Here is a 17,524-nt window from a genome sequence, read left to right on the forward strand (position 1 = left end):
TTTAGTTGGGAATAGCTGAATCTTTTTTTTCCAAATCACCAAGTCACTCTGTGATTCACTTCTCTCTGTTGACTGGAATTATATTCTAAGGCCAAAAGAAGATGTTGAGATTTTAAAGCAAGTTCAAAGCAAGTTTGATGTAACATTTATTTTTCTCTCACAGCCTTATTCTGATTAGGCACTAGTGTATCAAGGAGCAGATAGGAAAATCAATTTAAATCATTGGGAAGAGATGAAATAAAGGAAATGTTATAAGTTTAGGTATTTTTAATAAGAAGTTTGAAGTTCATACCCCTCATTAGAATTGCTTATGTGCACATTTCAATCCAGTGTGAGAGTTAATTTTCCTGCAGCAGCTCTGGAGTGTTAGATACGCCTTTTTGGGACAATGCTGTGTATTGTTATGCAGCACCACACACTGATCACTGTAATTGGTTTTGTAAAGCAAGCAAGCAGAAACTTGTTTTCTCTTTGTGATAAAAATAAGCCGAACTTAACATTTAAAATCAGGTCGTTTTATAAATAATGTAATATGTTGGGATTAGGTGGTGTTTTTTCCCCTTCAAAGTGCTTTACAGGTGTTAATCTTAGTGACATCAGTCGTTTGTTTTTGATGACCTGAATTTGTGAGGTTTGGGATGACTTTGCTTACCAAAAACACAAAGGGGGAGGTTTTTGGTGATGCTCAAGTCCATGGCAAAGCTCCCATTAGACTCCAGGAGGCAGCAGGGTTTCACACAGGCTTTTCATGCCTACAGTGCTACAGCCACTAAGGGTAATTGTTGGTAGCTTGCTCAGACACCAAATAGTTTAATGTATGTTTCTAATGCTCATATAAATAAGGTATCTGCAGGAACTAATTAATTAACATTGCCAGGTCCTGCTGGAGTTTTTCCACACAAGCCATCCAGTTGAATAGTAATTGACAAACCCAAATATCAAAAAGCCCATGTATGCAAAAATCCTACCTTAAGCTCCCAAATTCCAGATATAAAAATACCACATTAGAGTTCCTTCTATTTTTTGCTTGTTTGCATTTTTTATTTCAAGCTTCTGGTGTTCATATCCAATTTCCTTTCCTAAACCATGGGAAGCCAAGGAACTCCAAACAAAGCACATTGTCCTACGAACACTTGATTCCAAAACAAGCCGCTTTGTGATATTGCAGTTCTGATAATGAAGGAGACTTGGCATTGCTGGGGTATGAACATTTTAACTGCCTGCAGAATTTCCAGCTATTGCTGGTGTGATACATGTGAACTGCTGACACTAATCTGTCAGGCATTCGAGGCCCAAGTGTCTTCCCCTCAGCTACCCTTCATTAACTCCATTTGCACTGATTCTCTCCTAGAAATGAGTAAGCAAATGAAGAGAAGCCTTTGAAATCTGCTTTTTGGGTCAGCATCAGCTTTATATGAGCTACCCTGCATTTTTATGGCAGCATGGCCTATCTATGCTATAGCTTGTGTCCCCCAGATATATGTGTCATCTGAGCTCCAGAGCTGCTTGGAAGTGTAAAATAGGATAGAACAGTTGCTGATTCATTATTTGGCATTTTCTTACACGTTTTGTATTTATTTCAAGGGTTGATATAATCTAAATTTTTTTGCTATTTCATGGAGGATGCTTTAAGCCCAGGAAGAAACCTGTACTTTAATTACTGAGGAGATGAACAATTAACATGTTTGGAAGAGGGAAATAATGTCAGTTTTGTGTAGTGCTGCGTGCTGACAGCACAATAGTGGTGGTGTGCACGTTACATGCATGGCTGCCTTTCTGTGGCAGGGAATCTGGAGCTGCTGTAGCATCAGGAAGAAAACCAAAGCATTTGCTGAATGCTGGAAGAATAAAAAAAAAAAAAAAACATGGCTGAAATCTCCTCATCAGGATGTTTTATTGCCTGAACCATCCTATCTTGCAGAAAGCAGTAGGCTCTGATATGAGAACAAAACAGGAGGTTGCTTATCAAATGAAAGATGAGAGCTCTGAAACTCTTCCTAAAGGGTTTTTCTTTCTCCTCCTTAGCTTGAGGTTTTGAAAGTTCATGCCTTTTTTTTTTTTTTCACCTTATGCTGATTTGGTTTTGGTATTAAATGCTGAAGTGGTATAAGTGGAACAACTTGAACCCACACAGTGTTGTTTTATATCAAATGTGATGTGATGTAACACAAGGTGGCACAGCAGAACCTAATACTGTGCATTAGATAAGGCAGATTTAGCTGGAGATGTGCCTCCCACATCTTCTCTGGGATTTGCACGGCAGGAAATGGAGCAGACTTGGAGGTGTGCAGCAAGGAGGGTTTTCTTCCACTCAGCTTTTCCTCCTACCCCTGCATACTGCCTGGGTGACATTTTGGTGTGCAAGTAAATAATGAGTTTTATCAGCCACACTGCAGGTAGGTGCAGTAGCTGCTGCCTTGATTTGGCATTATAATAACCAGCCATAACAGAAGTAATGAGGTGTCAGAAATCTAAGAAAGGTCTTTGTTTATCACTGTAATTAAACACATTTGGAGAGTCATTAAAAGCAATAGCAGGTGGGCAAAACTGAAGAAGAAGGATGTCTTTGTAATGGACTAGTCAATGGTTTTATTCTGAAATGGATTGCTTTAAAATATCTGTCTGCATGCCTCTAAGTGTCTCCATTCTGAATTTTTTTTCCCTTTCTGCACTGGGATTTTATGTTTATTCATTTTAATGCTTATTTTTATCTCGGTCAGATAGTTATTTTTGTGATGGTGATAGTAATTAGATTATACCAGCCTTAAGACTCAATTAACCTGTGCCTTTTGTGCCAGCAGACCTGCAGTGCACCATAAGTTGGGCTTAAGAATTTGGCAGGCCTTCTAGGCCAGGCAGACTTGGTAGAGGAGGCTGAGCTTCAGGGAGGTGACACAGCTGGCTGAGAGTGCTGGCACAGGTCAGGACCCTGAGGCTGGGAGCACATGAAGGTGATGTTGGTAGGGATGTGCAGGTAAATATCCTCAAAGGTTTCTTTCCATCCCTCAGAATTAGTTTCTGACATGTACAGGTTACATCTTTGAAAGTATATCAGGTTACAGTTCTATTTTAATAGAAAACTATTTTCAAACTAATGAAGTTATGTTTTTTGAAATTATCCATAAAACCACTGTCCTCTAGTAGAGCTTTTTAGCCTGCCTTGAGTGTCTGTGCATTCCCCAGGTCTGAATCTGCCTAAGCATCCTGTAAATGCTCACTTATTATTAAGGGATGTTATATATTAATAGCAGCATCCAACTAATGCCAAGAGCCTCTGTGCAGGTTTCTCTCCAGATATGAAACACAAGAATCTGCCATAAGCCATCCAGTCTGAGCACATGGATTTACACCTTGTAGCAGTGCTGTGCTAAGTCTGAAGACAAACACTCTCACTGAGCAGGATAAATACAGAGGTGACTGTAGAAAATATGGTTTCTCCTCTCCAGTGTCCTCTGTCCTGAGCTTGGGGTTGGCCTGGAGGTGCTGCTGCCCTTTGGCACCTCCTGGGGAGAGGAGCCATGGGGCTGGGCATCTTCAAAACTGCAGCATGCCCCAAAAATTGTGAGAAATAAAGATTGTAAGTCATGGGGTTTGTGGGCTTCTGGAAAAGTACAGGTACCCTCATGGATAGCCACACATGTATGCTTATATATCTGAAAAATAGATGCATAATACTGTGTGTTCACACCCCCTTGTCTCTATAAGAAGAACGTGGTGGTCTGTAATTACTTTCTAGTGTTTAGCTTCTGAAATTTGTGAAATTTCAGAAATTTAATATCTATGTACATATTTGTTTAAATATCAACAAAAGTTTTCATCTAAGCATATGACTCTGACAGCTTGAGCTTTATGATAAACACTTCACTTAATGAGCTTCAAAATAAAAATACAAGAACTGCTGACATGCTTTCAACCATAGGCTAGATGGGTAATTGTCACACTAATTCTCCATCTCTTTATTATCTTACTGTCTTGGAATTACCTTATATATATGTTACTGCATAGTTAAATTTATATTTTCATAGTAATTAAATAGCATTTTATTAGTCTATATCTTTTTTATTGCTTCTAAAATCAATTCTCATTTGAGATGCTGAAAATATGACTGAGACTTTAATGGCTAGGAATTGTTCAGCATCTCAACCAAAAAGGAGTATTTGAGGCTAATAAAATTTAGCATCTTTAGAGCATCTAGAACTGAAATTCTTCCTAATGGCAATAATGTTCTATGGCTCATTATGCTTTTCGTCAATGACAGTGGGTTAATAATGCCCAAGATGATCTCTTCAAAACATTGCTTTCTTGGCATCAGCATTGAACATTAGCATTAGGAATGTAGCATTTTTCACTGCATTTGGTAGTTACCAAACTTGATTTATGGCAGGGCTATATTACTGCAGTGTAAATTATTCTCTTGCTTAAAGCTTGTATTGCATAGCTAATTTTTTTTTTTGCTAGTGCAGTAACACTCTTGTTATGCAAATGATGATGACGAGCAGAAAAGTTTTGCAGGGACAGGTAGGGGATTTCTTCTTGATTTTTCTTTCTTCTCCTTTTGCCTGCACAGACTTGCCTCTCCTGCTACTGGTTGTTCTGGCCTGGAAAAGATGAACTTCCATCTACTCTTTCATATAGTATTTGTCCTTCATTAGAAATCCTTTGGCAATGGATCATACAGAATCAAGGGGACTGCTTTGTCACCACCAATCTCCTGTCCCCTGCCCCCCCAGCAGCACTAATGGCCATTAGCTTTAATTATTCAAAGTTCCTTGTTTTGCACACAGAGAGCAGCAATCAATGTTCAATGCCAGTATATGGTTGTGCACCCCCTGACTCCAGTACTTTACCTAAACCTCATCTTTCAAAGTGTCTGTTTTCTTTGGTACAGCCTTTGGTTTTTATTCAGCATGGTGTAAGTGCTATTTAGAAAGCTTGAAGGTTTTATTTTTTTTTCCAGGCAGGAACATTTTCTCTGTAAATGTTAACCTTGGGACACAGTCCGAAATCTTTATTTTCTTGTGTTTTTCTTCATCTCCAATTAGTTTTCAGCACTGGTGCATTCTGGGCTGCAGGTGACATAAGGGCAAAACCTAGTGGGTGACCTTTCCTCTTAGACCCACCTGTGGCTTACTTTGCTCTTGGACATAAATGGTCCAGGTTGGAAGAGTTAAGGAACTCTGAGAAGTGAAAATCTAGAAACAGTGTTCTCTTTCATGTGCAAAGCAACCCCAAAACTAAAAAATGTTGAGCAGTATGCAGACATAAGATGATAGTCAGGCCTCTGGACTGGCTCCTAGCAATTCCAGGAGCCTTTCTCCTATGGGTGGGTTGTGCAAACTACTGAACTGTTCCAGTTTCAGTTGAGATCTCACTGAAATATGTAATTTGTGTGGATGTGTGTGGTGAAAAGTGAAGTGTTCAGAGCAGCTGGCCTCCACGTGTCCGAGCTGCTGGGATGGGCTGCCTGCAGGGCTCCTGTAGTGCCTGGAGATAAATCTTCCTTAGGGTTCAACTCCAGATAATTCTGACCCACCATCTCTAAAACATGGGGCTGTGGAACAGGGCATGCTGTGTCTGGTGTCTATTTAGGCAATTTTGGGGCACTTGTGGCCTTCTGAGCTCTCACCAGAACCAGGCCCAGGCTGTGGTGTGGGTTTGTAGTCCCACATTGCATTCTGTGTGTGCTCAGTAAAGCAGTTTCCCATGTTTTATGGTCTTCCTGTGTTACTCAGGTTACATAAAGACAAAGGGATTGAGGAAAAAAATGTTCCTTTAAAAATTGCGTGTTAGAAACAGCAACACTTTGGGTCAAGTTTTGTCCCATGTGTTCTTCCATGAACTCATCATAAATAGGGTTAACAACATTACAGCTTCCCAAAAGTTTTACCACTCAAGATTGCACAGCTAACACAAATGATATGAAATAAGCTGAATTATGGATCTCATTCATGGGTCACATCACTCATGCCATAACACAGTGTCCTGCAACAGAAGTACAGCTTCTCATGGGCAGTGGCATTAAGAGTGCTGAAGTCACGCTACTAAACTTGCTCAATGATTTGCATTTTTTCCCCTATGTTACAAAATGTAGTTGAGCAGATGGATGCAGCCAGCTGTACACAGAGCTTTAGGGAGTACTGGGGAGAAAAGGGAGAGGGTTTTGTTAAGATAAATGTAATAATCTCTGTGATAATTAGTTTAATTTAGATCCCTGCATCTGACTCATTTTTGACTAACCTTGTATGAAGTCTTTCTTGCTTTGCTCATGGGTCTGTGAATTTAGTTTGATTACAATCCCTTTTTTTGTTCTTGTGGATTGCTCACTGATCACTGATATTTTTCATTAAGCAGTTGTTTTATTACATTGTTATTTAGAGGGAAGTAATTTGTGTTTTCTAATTAATTTAATTCCAGGCACATTTAGTAAGTAGCTACAATGAGCCTATTCAAGGGGTTTTAGGTCATATTGACATTGCTTACCAGATGTGCTCATTTGTTTTAAAACATTGTTAACTCTGTGATGACAACAGCCCTGTGTGATTGCTTGACTCTTCTAAATCCTCTCCAATCTGTATCTCCAAAACCCTCCCAAAATTAGAAGACGCAAAATTAGAAGGTACTAGTGAGAGATGCCCATAGGTATCAAATCACAGGGAGATTATATTGCAATGTCAGTATAAACCATTACTATTCTATTATTGGGTTTGAGGGCATGGCAGGGACCAGCCTTCTGGCTTCTCCTAGCCAGGGATGTGAAGCTATTTATGCAACCACCAAAAGGTGGATGATGCCAAAATCCAGACTGGTTTTTAGTCTATGCTTGGCCCATTATCTCTGAAAAAGTTGCAGTGAGGTTTCAGGAGAGAATGGGGCAGCCAGGAGGATGAGCTTGAACAGTGATGGGACATGTTAATGGAGTCCTATGGCCAGTGTTGTAATTCACAGTTGTCACTATCCCAAATTCATGGGCTTAGGAGATGTTTCCACCAGAAGCTTTTTGGAAAAGCTCAGCATTTCCTCGCTAGTGGAGCTCCCAGGATTTGGGGGTTATTCAGGCACTTCATGTTCATCACTGTTAAATACTGTATCCATTCCATCATCTGAGCATGAAAACTCCCCATTATACCTATCATTTGCTCATTTGGCCTGCTGTGCCAGGAACTGGAGTTCTAAAATGAGATCCTAATTAGATGAATAAATAATATTTTCACAGGAAAATGTACAGGCAGGTTATTCCCCTGACTATAAGCTTGTCTCATGAAAAACTGCTAACATTTGTTAACGTGTTCTGCAGTCACTTATTTTGGTAAGAAGTAAATTATTGCTTGTTCTGCAGCAAAGTCTGGCACAGAGCAATGACACTGTAAGATTCATTGGCCTCTGAAGGACCCACCAAGTAATAGCCTTGATGTGTTTTCTGTTATTTTTCAACTGTTTTCCATCTCTTTGGGGTTGAAACAGCAAACATTAATGACAAACTTGAAAGAAAGGTTCGTTCAGTAGTTAATACTTACTAAATTTTAACATTTAATGCTTCTGATGCAATAGACTGAATTCTGATACAATTTGGCCCAGCAGCTCACCTGCATTTCAACTTTATTTTTTGGAGGGAGCATTTAAAATGTTGTTAAATCTTTTCTGTCTTATGCTGGTCTGTTAAGGGTGCATTTTTTTTTTTGCATGGGGATGTGTTCTATGTATTGATTGAATAGGAAAGATCATCTCTTGGAAGGGGAGAGTAAACGTTCATGCATGTGGAAGGAGGGAGAGAGAGCGAGGAGAATCTCTATCTGTGTGTTTATCTCTGTGATAAATGATGCCTGTTAAAAATGTGACTTGCCACGAACATTATGAGTGCTTTCCTCTTTAAGGGTATTATACAAACACAGTCCCCATCAGCAGAAATGAAGCTGCAGTCTCGATTGTTTAGTTCAAACAGTTTGATGTTTCATTGTCCCTCAATCAATCAGTGCCTGGAGGGGTATCAGCTATTGGCTGGGAATGCATCAGAGTGACATGCAGAGCACAGATATTCCTCAAAAGCTGGAAAATATTTCATTTTAAATACTCGTTACAGTATACATCCCAGTCTGAGAGCCACAGCGAAGTGAGCTCTGATTATAATTTTTAATTGTGGATCTTCCCTATTCAGTGCTAACATCTCCCAAATTACCTTAAAGTAAGCATCTTCCTAGACAGATTGTAATTCACTTGCATCACTTATTTTATTCTCTGTATAAAAGTTAGATGAGGGCATGGGGTTTAGAATAAACAAAATGCATAAAGTAGAAAACGTAATGCGGCATAAATGCCACATAAATCACATCCTAAAGACAAAAGCAGATTTCAAACATCTGAATTACTGAGCACTTAATGTGGAGTGTAATCTGTGTTTTGGTTTATGTTTGTTTCTGGAGTGTCACACAGAATAAAATATGGGGGCTTTCCTCTCTCTTCGAACAGCAGGGGAGAAAGGGAGGTCTTGACCCCAAGAAAGAGGGTTTTTTTCCTGCATTGTAGGTAAATCCCCAGACAAGTGTCTCCTTTGCTGCTGCAGCTGGGCTCTATGCACAAGTAGTTGATTGAAATCTCACTTGAGTTCTCTCGCTCATCACAGACTGAGTAAGAGGCTGCTTCAAAATGCAAAATTATCCTTGAAAAAACCTTCCCTGGTGCCCTCCCAGTTGTTTATTCCTTTACATCACCTGCAATCCGTGTAAGCCCCCCTTCTCCAAGCTCCCAGGGGTCAGGGCACTGGTAGTGCTGTTCTCAAGTCACAGCTCTCCGAAATTGTACCTAACAGATAAAATCCCAGGCTTCAAAGATTTACACTTAGGATGGACAGGAAGGAAAACCTGTGTTTTTTCAGCAATTTTAGGGAGAAAAGCTTATTCTTCCTCATGCTTTTGTTTTCCTTTGCCCAGCCCACACCTCTCGGCTCAAACCCAATGCACATTTTCCGTCCCAAAAAAAAAGGAAAAAAATCAATTTCTAGAGAAATACTGTTTTTAAAAAATCAACCTGTTTCCCCTGCGCCGCCGCGATTGGTCGGATGAAAACCGCGTCAAAGGGAGAGAGCCTCGGCTTAATTGTGAGCTAAGTCTGCTGTAATCCAGGGGAGCATTTGAGATTCTGGCCAGGCAGGCGCTGGCTTTCGGCAGGCTCGGGGCTGTGGGTTTCCCTGCTGGCTGCTGCAGCAGAGCTGATGCAGGCAGAGCCTCTCGCCGGGCTGCGGCTCGATATGAGCGCGCTGCTAACCCCAGGCACAGAGCTGGCATAACTCTGCTGATGGCTACCTTCGGATGATGCACACTGGGCTTTTGCTGTAAGGGAGGGTAACGCTTAATGCTAATGTTTATTTTTCCCTTGTTGCCATTTTTCAGGACTGCCAGTCCCAAAGAAGAGCCCAAAGTCGGTAAGCACTTTTCAGCTACTATTTCTGTCTGTTTGTCTGCTTTGGAGGGGAAAAGCATGAGTTTGGCTTGTTTGCTTTCTGGGTCTCGATTGTTTTAAGTTGTCTTTCTGTTGCAACCGTGATTACCTTGCACGGCTCCTGCTGCATGGGGAGATGAGAGGGGGATGCAGTATGGAAGGAAGACTTGTTTGCAAATAAAGCCTTAGGTTTACAAATCTGCTTCCCTGACAGATGAGCTTCTCTGTCATTTAACTTACCAAAAAAAATCTATTGTTTCCTTTTGGAAAGATGGGAGGCTCCACCTTCTTGCCAGATACCAATTCCTGTCGGGTGCTCACCAACCTTTTCCATTAACTCACTGAGTTTTCTTGAGAAACCTTGGCTGAATTATTAACAGAATGGGAAAGCATACAGCTTGTCAGGAGAGACAAAGCACGAACAGAGAGCATGGTTACAGTTCCCAGGGAATACAGTCAGCTGTCTGAGTGCCTGCTCTGGAGGCATTTCCATACTGAGCAGGATTGTCCTGCAGGTGTAAGATTCCTCATTTTTTAAAAAAGCAACAGCAGAACAATGTTTTCTTGCATGTAAAGCTGTTACCTGGAAACATCTTAGCATCTTAGCTAGCAGCACAGAGGCTGTGATCTAAAGTATCATTAAAGCTCCGTGAATGATATTATGGAAGAAATTAATGTGCTATTTGTATGCAACAAAAAGCAGTGTTTTATTTGTAACGGGAATGAAATACCTAAAGCCTGAAAGTTTGCAGTTATCTGTTGAGAGTGGGGGAGAGACAAAATTCTCTGCCAGGAGCTTTGGGGAAGCAAAGCAAGCGAGGTATTTGCCGTGCTGTAAGATGGTGTGAAACTTCACCAACATTCCCTGGTGGTGCCAAAACCTGCAGCTGGGCACAGCCCACCTCAAACAGCCGCAAACCAGGGCTAGAGCTTTAGGAAGCGGCTGAGCAGAAGGCTCCTGCTTTTAATACAATCTCTCTGCTCATCCAAAAAGAAAGCCCTGAAATAATTAATGTGATTCTGATGGCTTAGGGCAGCACTGATTAAAGTCATGTGAGCCCAGGCCTCTACCATTGTCATCTCGCATTAATGTAGGGAGGCAGAGGCGCGGGGTGAGCTCCTCGCAAATCACGGCGATGGCAGCCCCTGCCTGCTGCTGCTGCTGTCACACACGGGCTGCTCCAGCCCTGGGAGCCCGCGGCGAGTGAGAAACACGGGAGAGCTGGGGATTGTGAAATACAGGAGTGTCTGGGGATTGTGAAATACAGGAGAGCTGGGGTGTGGGAAACACAGGAGTGTCTGGGGTGTGAAACACAGGAGAGCTGGGGTGTGTGAAATACAGCAGTGTCTGGGGTGTGTGAAATACAGGAGAGCTGGGGTGTGGGAAACACAGGAGTGTCTGGGGTGTGCAAACACAGGAGAGCTGGGGTGCGTGCAAACACAGGAGTGATTGGGGTGTGTGAAATACAGGAGTGTCTGGGGTGTGTAAAATACAGGACAGCTGGGTTGTGTGAAACACAGGAGAGATAGGGTGTGCAAACACAGGAGAGCTGGGGTGTGTAAAACACAGGAGTGTCTGGGGATTGTGAAATACAGGAGAGCTGGGGTGTGTGAAATACAGGAGTGTCTGGGGTGTGTAAAATACAGGACAGCTGGGTTGTGTGAAATACAGGAGAGATGGGGTGTGCAAACACAGGAGAGCTGGGGTGTGTAAAACACAGGAGTGTCTGGGGTGTGTGAAATACAGGAGAGCTGGGGTGTGCAAACACAGGTGTGTCTGGGGTGTGTAAAACACAGGAGTGTCTGAGGTGTGTGAAATACAGGAGTGTCTGGAGTGTGCAAACACAGGAGTGTCTGGGGTGTGTGAAATACAAGAGTGTCTGTTTGTGCTCTCTGCCTGCACTTTCTCCCCCGGTCAGAGGAGGGTTGGCTGCACACAATCTGGACCATTTCTGTCATTAAATACATCAGCCTTGCTCTTTCCAAAGCGTGGATGCTCCCACTTTGCCACACATGCATTTGGCGTGGGGTGAAGCTGGATCCTGCTGTGTCAGGCACCTCTCTGGCTGTCAGTGAAAATCTGAGCAGCATGTAAATGCACGTCAGGATAATCCAGCCTTGGTGAACAAAGAGGCTGCTCACAAACAGGTGTAGCTGTGTAACAGCAGATTTCTCTCTGCTGTTTGCTCTGAGGAGCCTCTCAGCTTGGGAAAAGCTGGCATTCCTTCTCGTGCCTCTCCCAAGCCGTTCCAGGCTTCCTTCAGTATTTTTTCCTGTGGTCCTAGGTGGTGCTGTTGCCTCTAAAGTGCAGGATTCCCAAAAAGCAGAGCCTCCTGCTCCTCTGGCTGTGCACAGGGTCGGTGGCAGCGCAGTTTGCAGTGATGATGTGCTCACTGCAGCAGCTGCCATCGGCTCCCTCCTCCCCAGGCATCACTGACCTGTGGGCATTGAGCATGGAAACCTGGAGCAAAGTGCCTCGGGGCATCTATGTGCAGAGGAGGAAACTCCTCTGGCTGTCCAGGGTGGATTTACACCAACCCAGAGCTCATGTGGCCAAGATGACAGTCACAAGCAGGGATGTGGTGGTGTCAAACTCTCCTTCCTTGGTTTGTAGAAGGGCTGGTGCTCCACTGCAGGGTGTGGGGAATCCAGCCTGACCTTCTTGGCCGTGAGGATTCCCACTCATGACAGGCAAGAGCTGGCACAGTCCCTGTCTGGGATCCCATCTCTGAACTCTGCCCACCAGTTTCCTGGGGATGCTCCGAATCCCAGGGACCCTGAATCCCAGGGATTCCAAATACCAGGGACCCCAAATCCCAGAGATGCCCCAAATCCCAGGGATGTCCTGAATCCCAGGGACCCCAAATCCCAGGGGGGTTTGCTGCTGTGCTGGCAGTGATGGGGTGAATGTGGGAGCTGCCATCAGAGCCCTATGCCAGGGGCTGTCCCCAGCACAGCACAGCTGTGGGGCTTGGGGGGACATGCTGCCCATTCCCCCCCTGCCCTTTGCTCACAGGTTTCCAGCATTCCTTGTATAATGCTGTTTTCCAGCATTCCCTGTATAATAAACAAGCTGCAGTGAGAGGACAGCACACACCGAGGCTGGGAGCAATTGGCTTTGATCTTGTGCTTGTTTTTTGTTTCTTCTGCTGCATCAGGGAAGTCACGACTCAGGTGTCCATCCTCTCCTGTTTTGCTCTCTCAAACCCTCTCTCATTCCCTCATATCCTTTCCCAAAGCCCAGACACATTCCCCATTTACTGCCAGTGGCTGCTCTTCCTCAAGTCCTATTTTCTGTTCTGCATTCCCCAAAGGCCAACTTTGAGCTGTTGGTACCTCCTGGCTGTGGTGAGGTGTTAAAGCATTTTCCCCTGCAATTATCCTGGTATAACATGGATGAAAACAAACTTTTCTTTCTTTTTTCCATATTGCTTGCATCAAAATACTCCACAAGAGGGCAAAGGTTCACACTTCCAGCTCACTTTGCTGTTGCTGCCAGAACCAGCTTCTCCAAAAAGCTCTACAGCACAAAATCTGCAGCTAGATCATCAGAAGATGGGATCACTGCAGGGGGGATAAAGACTCTTCCAAAAGTCTGATGTTTTTTCTTTTGGATTTAAATAAGTGCATTGTCAGCATAGCTGACTTGTGACCAAAAATGCAATTATTATGCACAGCTAGTCCCAGACAAAAGATTTGCCACGTTTTTTGAGTGGATAAGCAGCACCAGGGGCTCTGCCAATGTCCTGTTTTTGTCAGGAAGAGAAATTGGTTCCACAACGAGTTTGTACAAGACATCCCTCTTCATTCAGAGCCCAGGAGTTTGGTAGGGCATGAGAAGCTCCAGCTTCCCATGTATTTATTTTGTCATGGCTGTAAAACAGTATCAAAGTGATTATTTTATCCCATCACCTGCATTTAAATGTGCCTGAATGGACTTGAGGTAGTCACCATAGCCTTGATTTCTGGCCACTTTTGGTAAAGTTTATCAGCAGCTCTGGAGATCTCTCAAGAATCAGGGATGCTCTTACTGGCCTGGGTAGTTCAGTGTCCCTTGGTAGCTCCTGGCAGAAATCAATGCAGTTCAGCTGATCTGCTTTGCCTGACACTGAAAACCACAATCAGCACTCAGGGTGAGGTCAGAACCTCCTGCTCTGTCACCAGCCAGACCCTCTGCTCATCTGCTGCTTTCCTGCCCCTGTGTGTGAGCTGAGCAGGCTGGACAGTAATATTCAGACCCAGGAGGATTGATCCTAAAGCTGGGCACAGGGCAGGAGATGCACAAGCCATCCTTTCATTGGCATTTGTCAGCTCATCACTCTTGGGAAAGCTCTACATGTACCAAGACACAAAAACAAACACAAACTGAGCAGTGCCCTGGCAGGAACCAGGATGGGCAGAGCCCTGCAGCTCCTCATGGGTATGATGTGCTGAAGCTGCTGCAACATGTGGGAAGAAGTTTGGCCCCAAACTTTTTTTGGCCTCCTCTGGTGATATGAAAGTCAATAAATATTGTCTTGAATTGATTTAATTGCATACATTCCTCATTACCATGGTTATGTTCTCCTTGCTCTGGTCCCCTCTCAGCCTCCTAAATAGAGATGTTTCAGGCTTTTTGAAGGAGTTATGTTTTTGGAAAACCACCAGTCTCACTAAAGAGGTTATCACCTATTTCTTGAGAAATGCCTGTTTTTGCACATGCAGCTCTAGTTTAATTAGAGGTAGTTTTGCTTGAGATGTGCTGACACTTCCATTTGCAATCCAAATACAAAACAGAATTCACAGTTTGTTCAAAATTTAAACCTTTTCTATCACAAAGTGAGAGCACTTTTTGAAGTTCAAACTTTGTTTCTTTTTAAATCTGAAAGCTTTCCGAGAGTTCTCATTATTTCCCTAAGGGCTGAATAAAGCTTCACATTTTGGTCCCTGTCCTCCACATTCTGTAACCAGCTATTTCCAGTGAGATTGGCCTGAAGTTTCACAGGATGCTTGTAGTTATTTTAGTAGTTTGGCCAAACAAACCAATCCAGATGGCTGAACTGAGAGATGTATTTTTTTTTTAAAGTTGATTATCCCCAGCATAGCTGTTTTAAAATGGCTTCATTAAAAACTGAAGGGCTGCATGTGAATTAGCTTCATTTACCACTTAAAAAGCTAAAAATGTTGGAAATGGTTTGATATTTGTATTTGAAAGTCTGCAGATGAGTAATCACAGCAGGTAAGCTTTGTTCAAAATTGCTTTAAAGGACAAAGGCAATTTCACATTCTAGTCAATCCAGATACCCTTTAAAAAGATGTTGGTGGTGGATCAACAACTCAAATGCAAGGCTGAGAGGTCAACATTATTTGGGCTGTTGAAGCTGGGATTTTTTTCTCAGCTTAGAACTGAAGAATGTGCAACCTCACAATAATTTTACCTGGGATTTTGGGGCTTTTTAAGATTTTAAAGGAGGGCACTTTGTATGGTTACTTTCTCCTCTGTAATTAATTCAGCTGCTCTGTGATGGAGCATTAGCTGCCTGGGGTCTTGTGTTCAGAGGGGTGCCCAGACCTGTGGCCAGTGAGCCCCCCATGCTGACCCAGTCAGTGTCTGCTGCTGGCTTCTCTCCCTTCCCCAGCCTGGGATCCTAAAGAGAAGTACCTGAAAGCACAGATTTCTGTTGCAATGTTTTCAGATACCATCTGCCAGCAGGAGGCTTCAATTTCCACCTGAGGTTTATTGGTGTGAGTAGCTGACCACTTCTAGCTGGGAAATAGTGGATGTTGGAAAACAACCTGTGGGATGTTGTTTTTCCAGCCTCCCTCTGTGTCACAGCAGCATGGGAACACAGTTCCCTGTGCCAGAGCAGGTGGGAGATTGCACTCAACCTTGGTGTCAATCCAAGGGTCATCTCAAAAGAGCATTAAAAAGAATTTGCTGCACAGAGTGGGGAGGTCTTGTTGAGGATTTTGTTGCATGTTGAGTAGTTCAAATCCTGGCAATGCAAATGTGACTTGTGCTTCCTTTGAGCACACAATTGTGAATTTCAGTTAAGAACTATATACCCTGCTAGGCTAAATAGTGAGCAGTCAGAACTCTTGATGTGCTACTTTAGAATAAGCCCTGAGTTTAGATGGATGCATTTTTTCCTGTTTTAATATACTTAATTAAAACAAATAAAACATCAAATAGACATTTTCACTTCTGTGAAGGTCTGCAGAAGCCCCTTGGATTCTCTGGGGAGCAGAGCCATTAAAAGGGTACTCTGTTGTCCACACACTTGCAACGTGGGGAGTTGCAATAGCTGCAGAGAAAAGTGATCTTGCACAGTAAGGACTGTGCTTGAATCTGTTTCAGAGGGACAGTCTGAGTTTTCACAGTGAAATCTAGTTCTTCCATTTTCTTTCAGGCTCAAGTTAGACCCCAAATGAGGGTTGTTGAGATTTTCTGCCTTAATTTGGGAAAAAATAAGTGCAGTGAGACTAGTAACCTGTAATGAGATTTAGATCTGTCTTATGTGTGAGATGGAAAAATGCCTTTTTTAAAATGATAAATTACTTTGTTTTATATATCTCTTTCTGTCACTCTGTCTATCAGAACCCGTCACCAGGGAATGTAACTGCACCCAGCATTAACTAGGAAGCAGGAAAAAAAAAAAAAAAAAATTTACTTATGTGCATGCAGAAAAGCCTGATCAAAGAAGGGAGAAAAAATTGATGGAAAACACCCACTCAGCGACCAATAACCGTCTGTTCTCTCCCTTTCCACTCTCTGCCTTGCTTACAGCAGCCACTTGAGAGGAAAGACAGCCAGAGCAGCTCCCAGCAGAGCGTGTCGAGCCAGCGCAGCGGGCACACGGCGTCCCCCGCGCACGGCGCCCAGGTGCTGCCCGACTACAGCGCCGCCGAGGCGCCCGCCCCCGACCCGCCGGACACCTCTGGGCAGAAAAAGCCTGACCCTTTCAAAATCTGGGCCCAGTCCAGGAGCATGTATGAAAGCCGACGTGAGTATGAAGCAGGTGTAGCTGTTGCTAAGGCTACGGCTCCGGCAGCTGCTCTGTGTGCTTGCTTTGGCGAAGGACGGGATCTCTTAGGTTTCTGCTGGAAATGTTTTCTGTTCTTTTGGTGTCTGTCAGATCCACTTGGTAGAGCTGCAGTTTGCTCTCTCGTGAGGATTGGGTTTAGATCATCTCTAGGAAAAGGCACTTAGAGCAAAGCTCAGTATGAAAAATCCCTTTAAAATTAAAGACCATCTTTTCCTCTATTTTTTTATTGTGCTTTTAAATTAAGCTGGAGAAGAATTTTCAAGTTTGTTATCAAGATCCTGAACTCCTTTTTTGCATTATCTGATATGCATAGGAATTTCAGTAAGGAGGGGAAGTATTTAGTTTGCTGAAATTTGTGTCAGATGCTTTTCAGTCTCACTCTGGGGAGGAGAAAATCCAGCTGAGCCATTTTACTTTGACCAGAGTGGACACTTTAACAATATAGATATTAAATGCATATTGTAAGTGGCTTTTATGGCAATTAATAATCTGCACACTTGGCTAATAATTCAGCAGGGTTTTGACTCTGTTCCAAGACTATAAATGTGGTTTCAATCAGTTTCTTCTCAAGAAACAAAATAAACACATTGGCTTTGCTTTAATTGCACTGCTGAAGACGATCAAATCTGTAAAAGCTTCTTAAAGAGTTAGAGTATTAAGTTCATTTTGAAAGGCAGTAGTTACTTCAGTTACAGAAAAAGGAGTTTCAAAGACTTAGTGCTCTGAGAGTATCACCTGCAGTTTGATTTTATTGTGCTAACTGGAAATTGGTAAAACCAGTTAGAAATTAACCTTTACCTCAGAATGAGAAATGGTAGGACTTTTTTTTTACTGACTAAATGAATCACTTTGAAGTCTTATATCCTGGAAAAATTAAATCATGAGTCACAGTTTCTTGGCTGAAGATGCATCTCTTTGGATTGAATGTCTCAGCAATGCAGTTTGTAGGTGTCTCTGCTTTTGTGCACTGCTTCCCTTCCCATCCTTTCCCAGGATTAGATGTACTGACCCTGTGGGCTCTCGGGCCAGGTCACACTGATCTGCAGAGTGCAGTGACAGAACTTGTA

The 17,524-nt window shown here is 42.9% G+C and overlaps 1 protein-coding gene across 25 annotated transcripts in view; it reads left to right on the forward strand.

Moving 5' to 3' along the window:
- Window positions 1-17,524, forward strand: part of MAGI1 (membrane associated guanylate kinase, WW and PDZ domain containing 1) — a 326,216-nt gene that overhangs the window by 278,523 nt on the left and 30,169 nt on the right. For 22 of the 25 annotated variants that reach the window (XM_056501109.1, XM_056501110.1, XM_056501111.1 and 19 more), the window contains 2 exons: window positions 9,384-9,415; window positions 16,199-16,415. In XM_056501109.1, the coding sequence (XP_056357084.1) occupies window positions 9,384-9,415; window positions 16,199-16,415 (249 nt within the window). The remainder of the gene's footprint in view (window positions 1-9,383; window positions 9,416-16,198; window positions 16,416-17,524) is intronic. The other 3 variants (XM_056501113.1, XM_056501117.1, XM_056501122.1) reach the window with 1 other exon arrangement.

This window comes from Oenanthe melanoleuca, chromosome 12, assembly GCF_029582105.1.
Source record: "Oenanthe melanoleuca isolate GR-GAL-2019-014 chromosome 12, OMel1.0, whole genome shotgun sequence".
NCBI lineage: Eukaryota > Metazoa > Chordata > Aves > Passeriformes > Muscicapidae > Oenanthe > Oenanthe melanoleuca.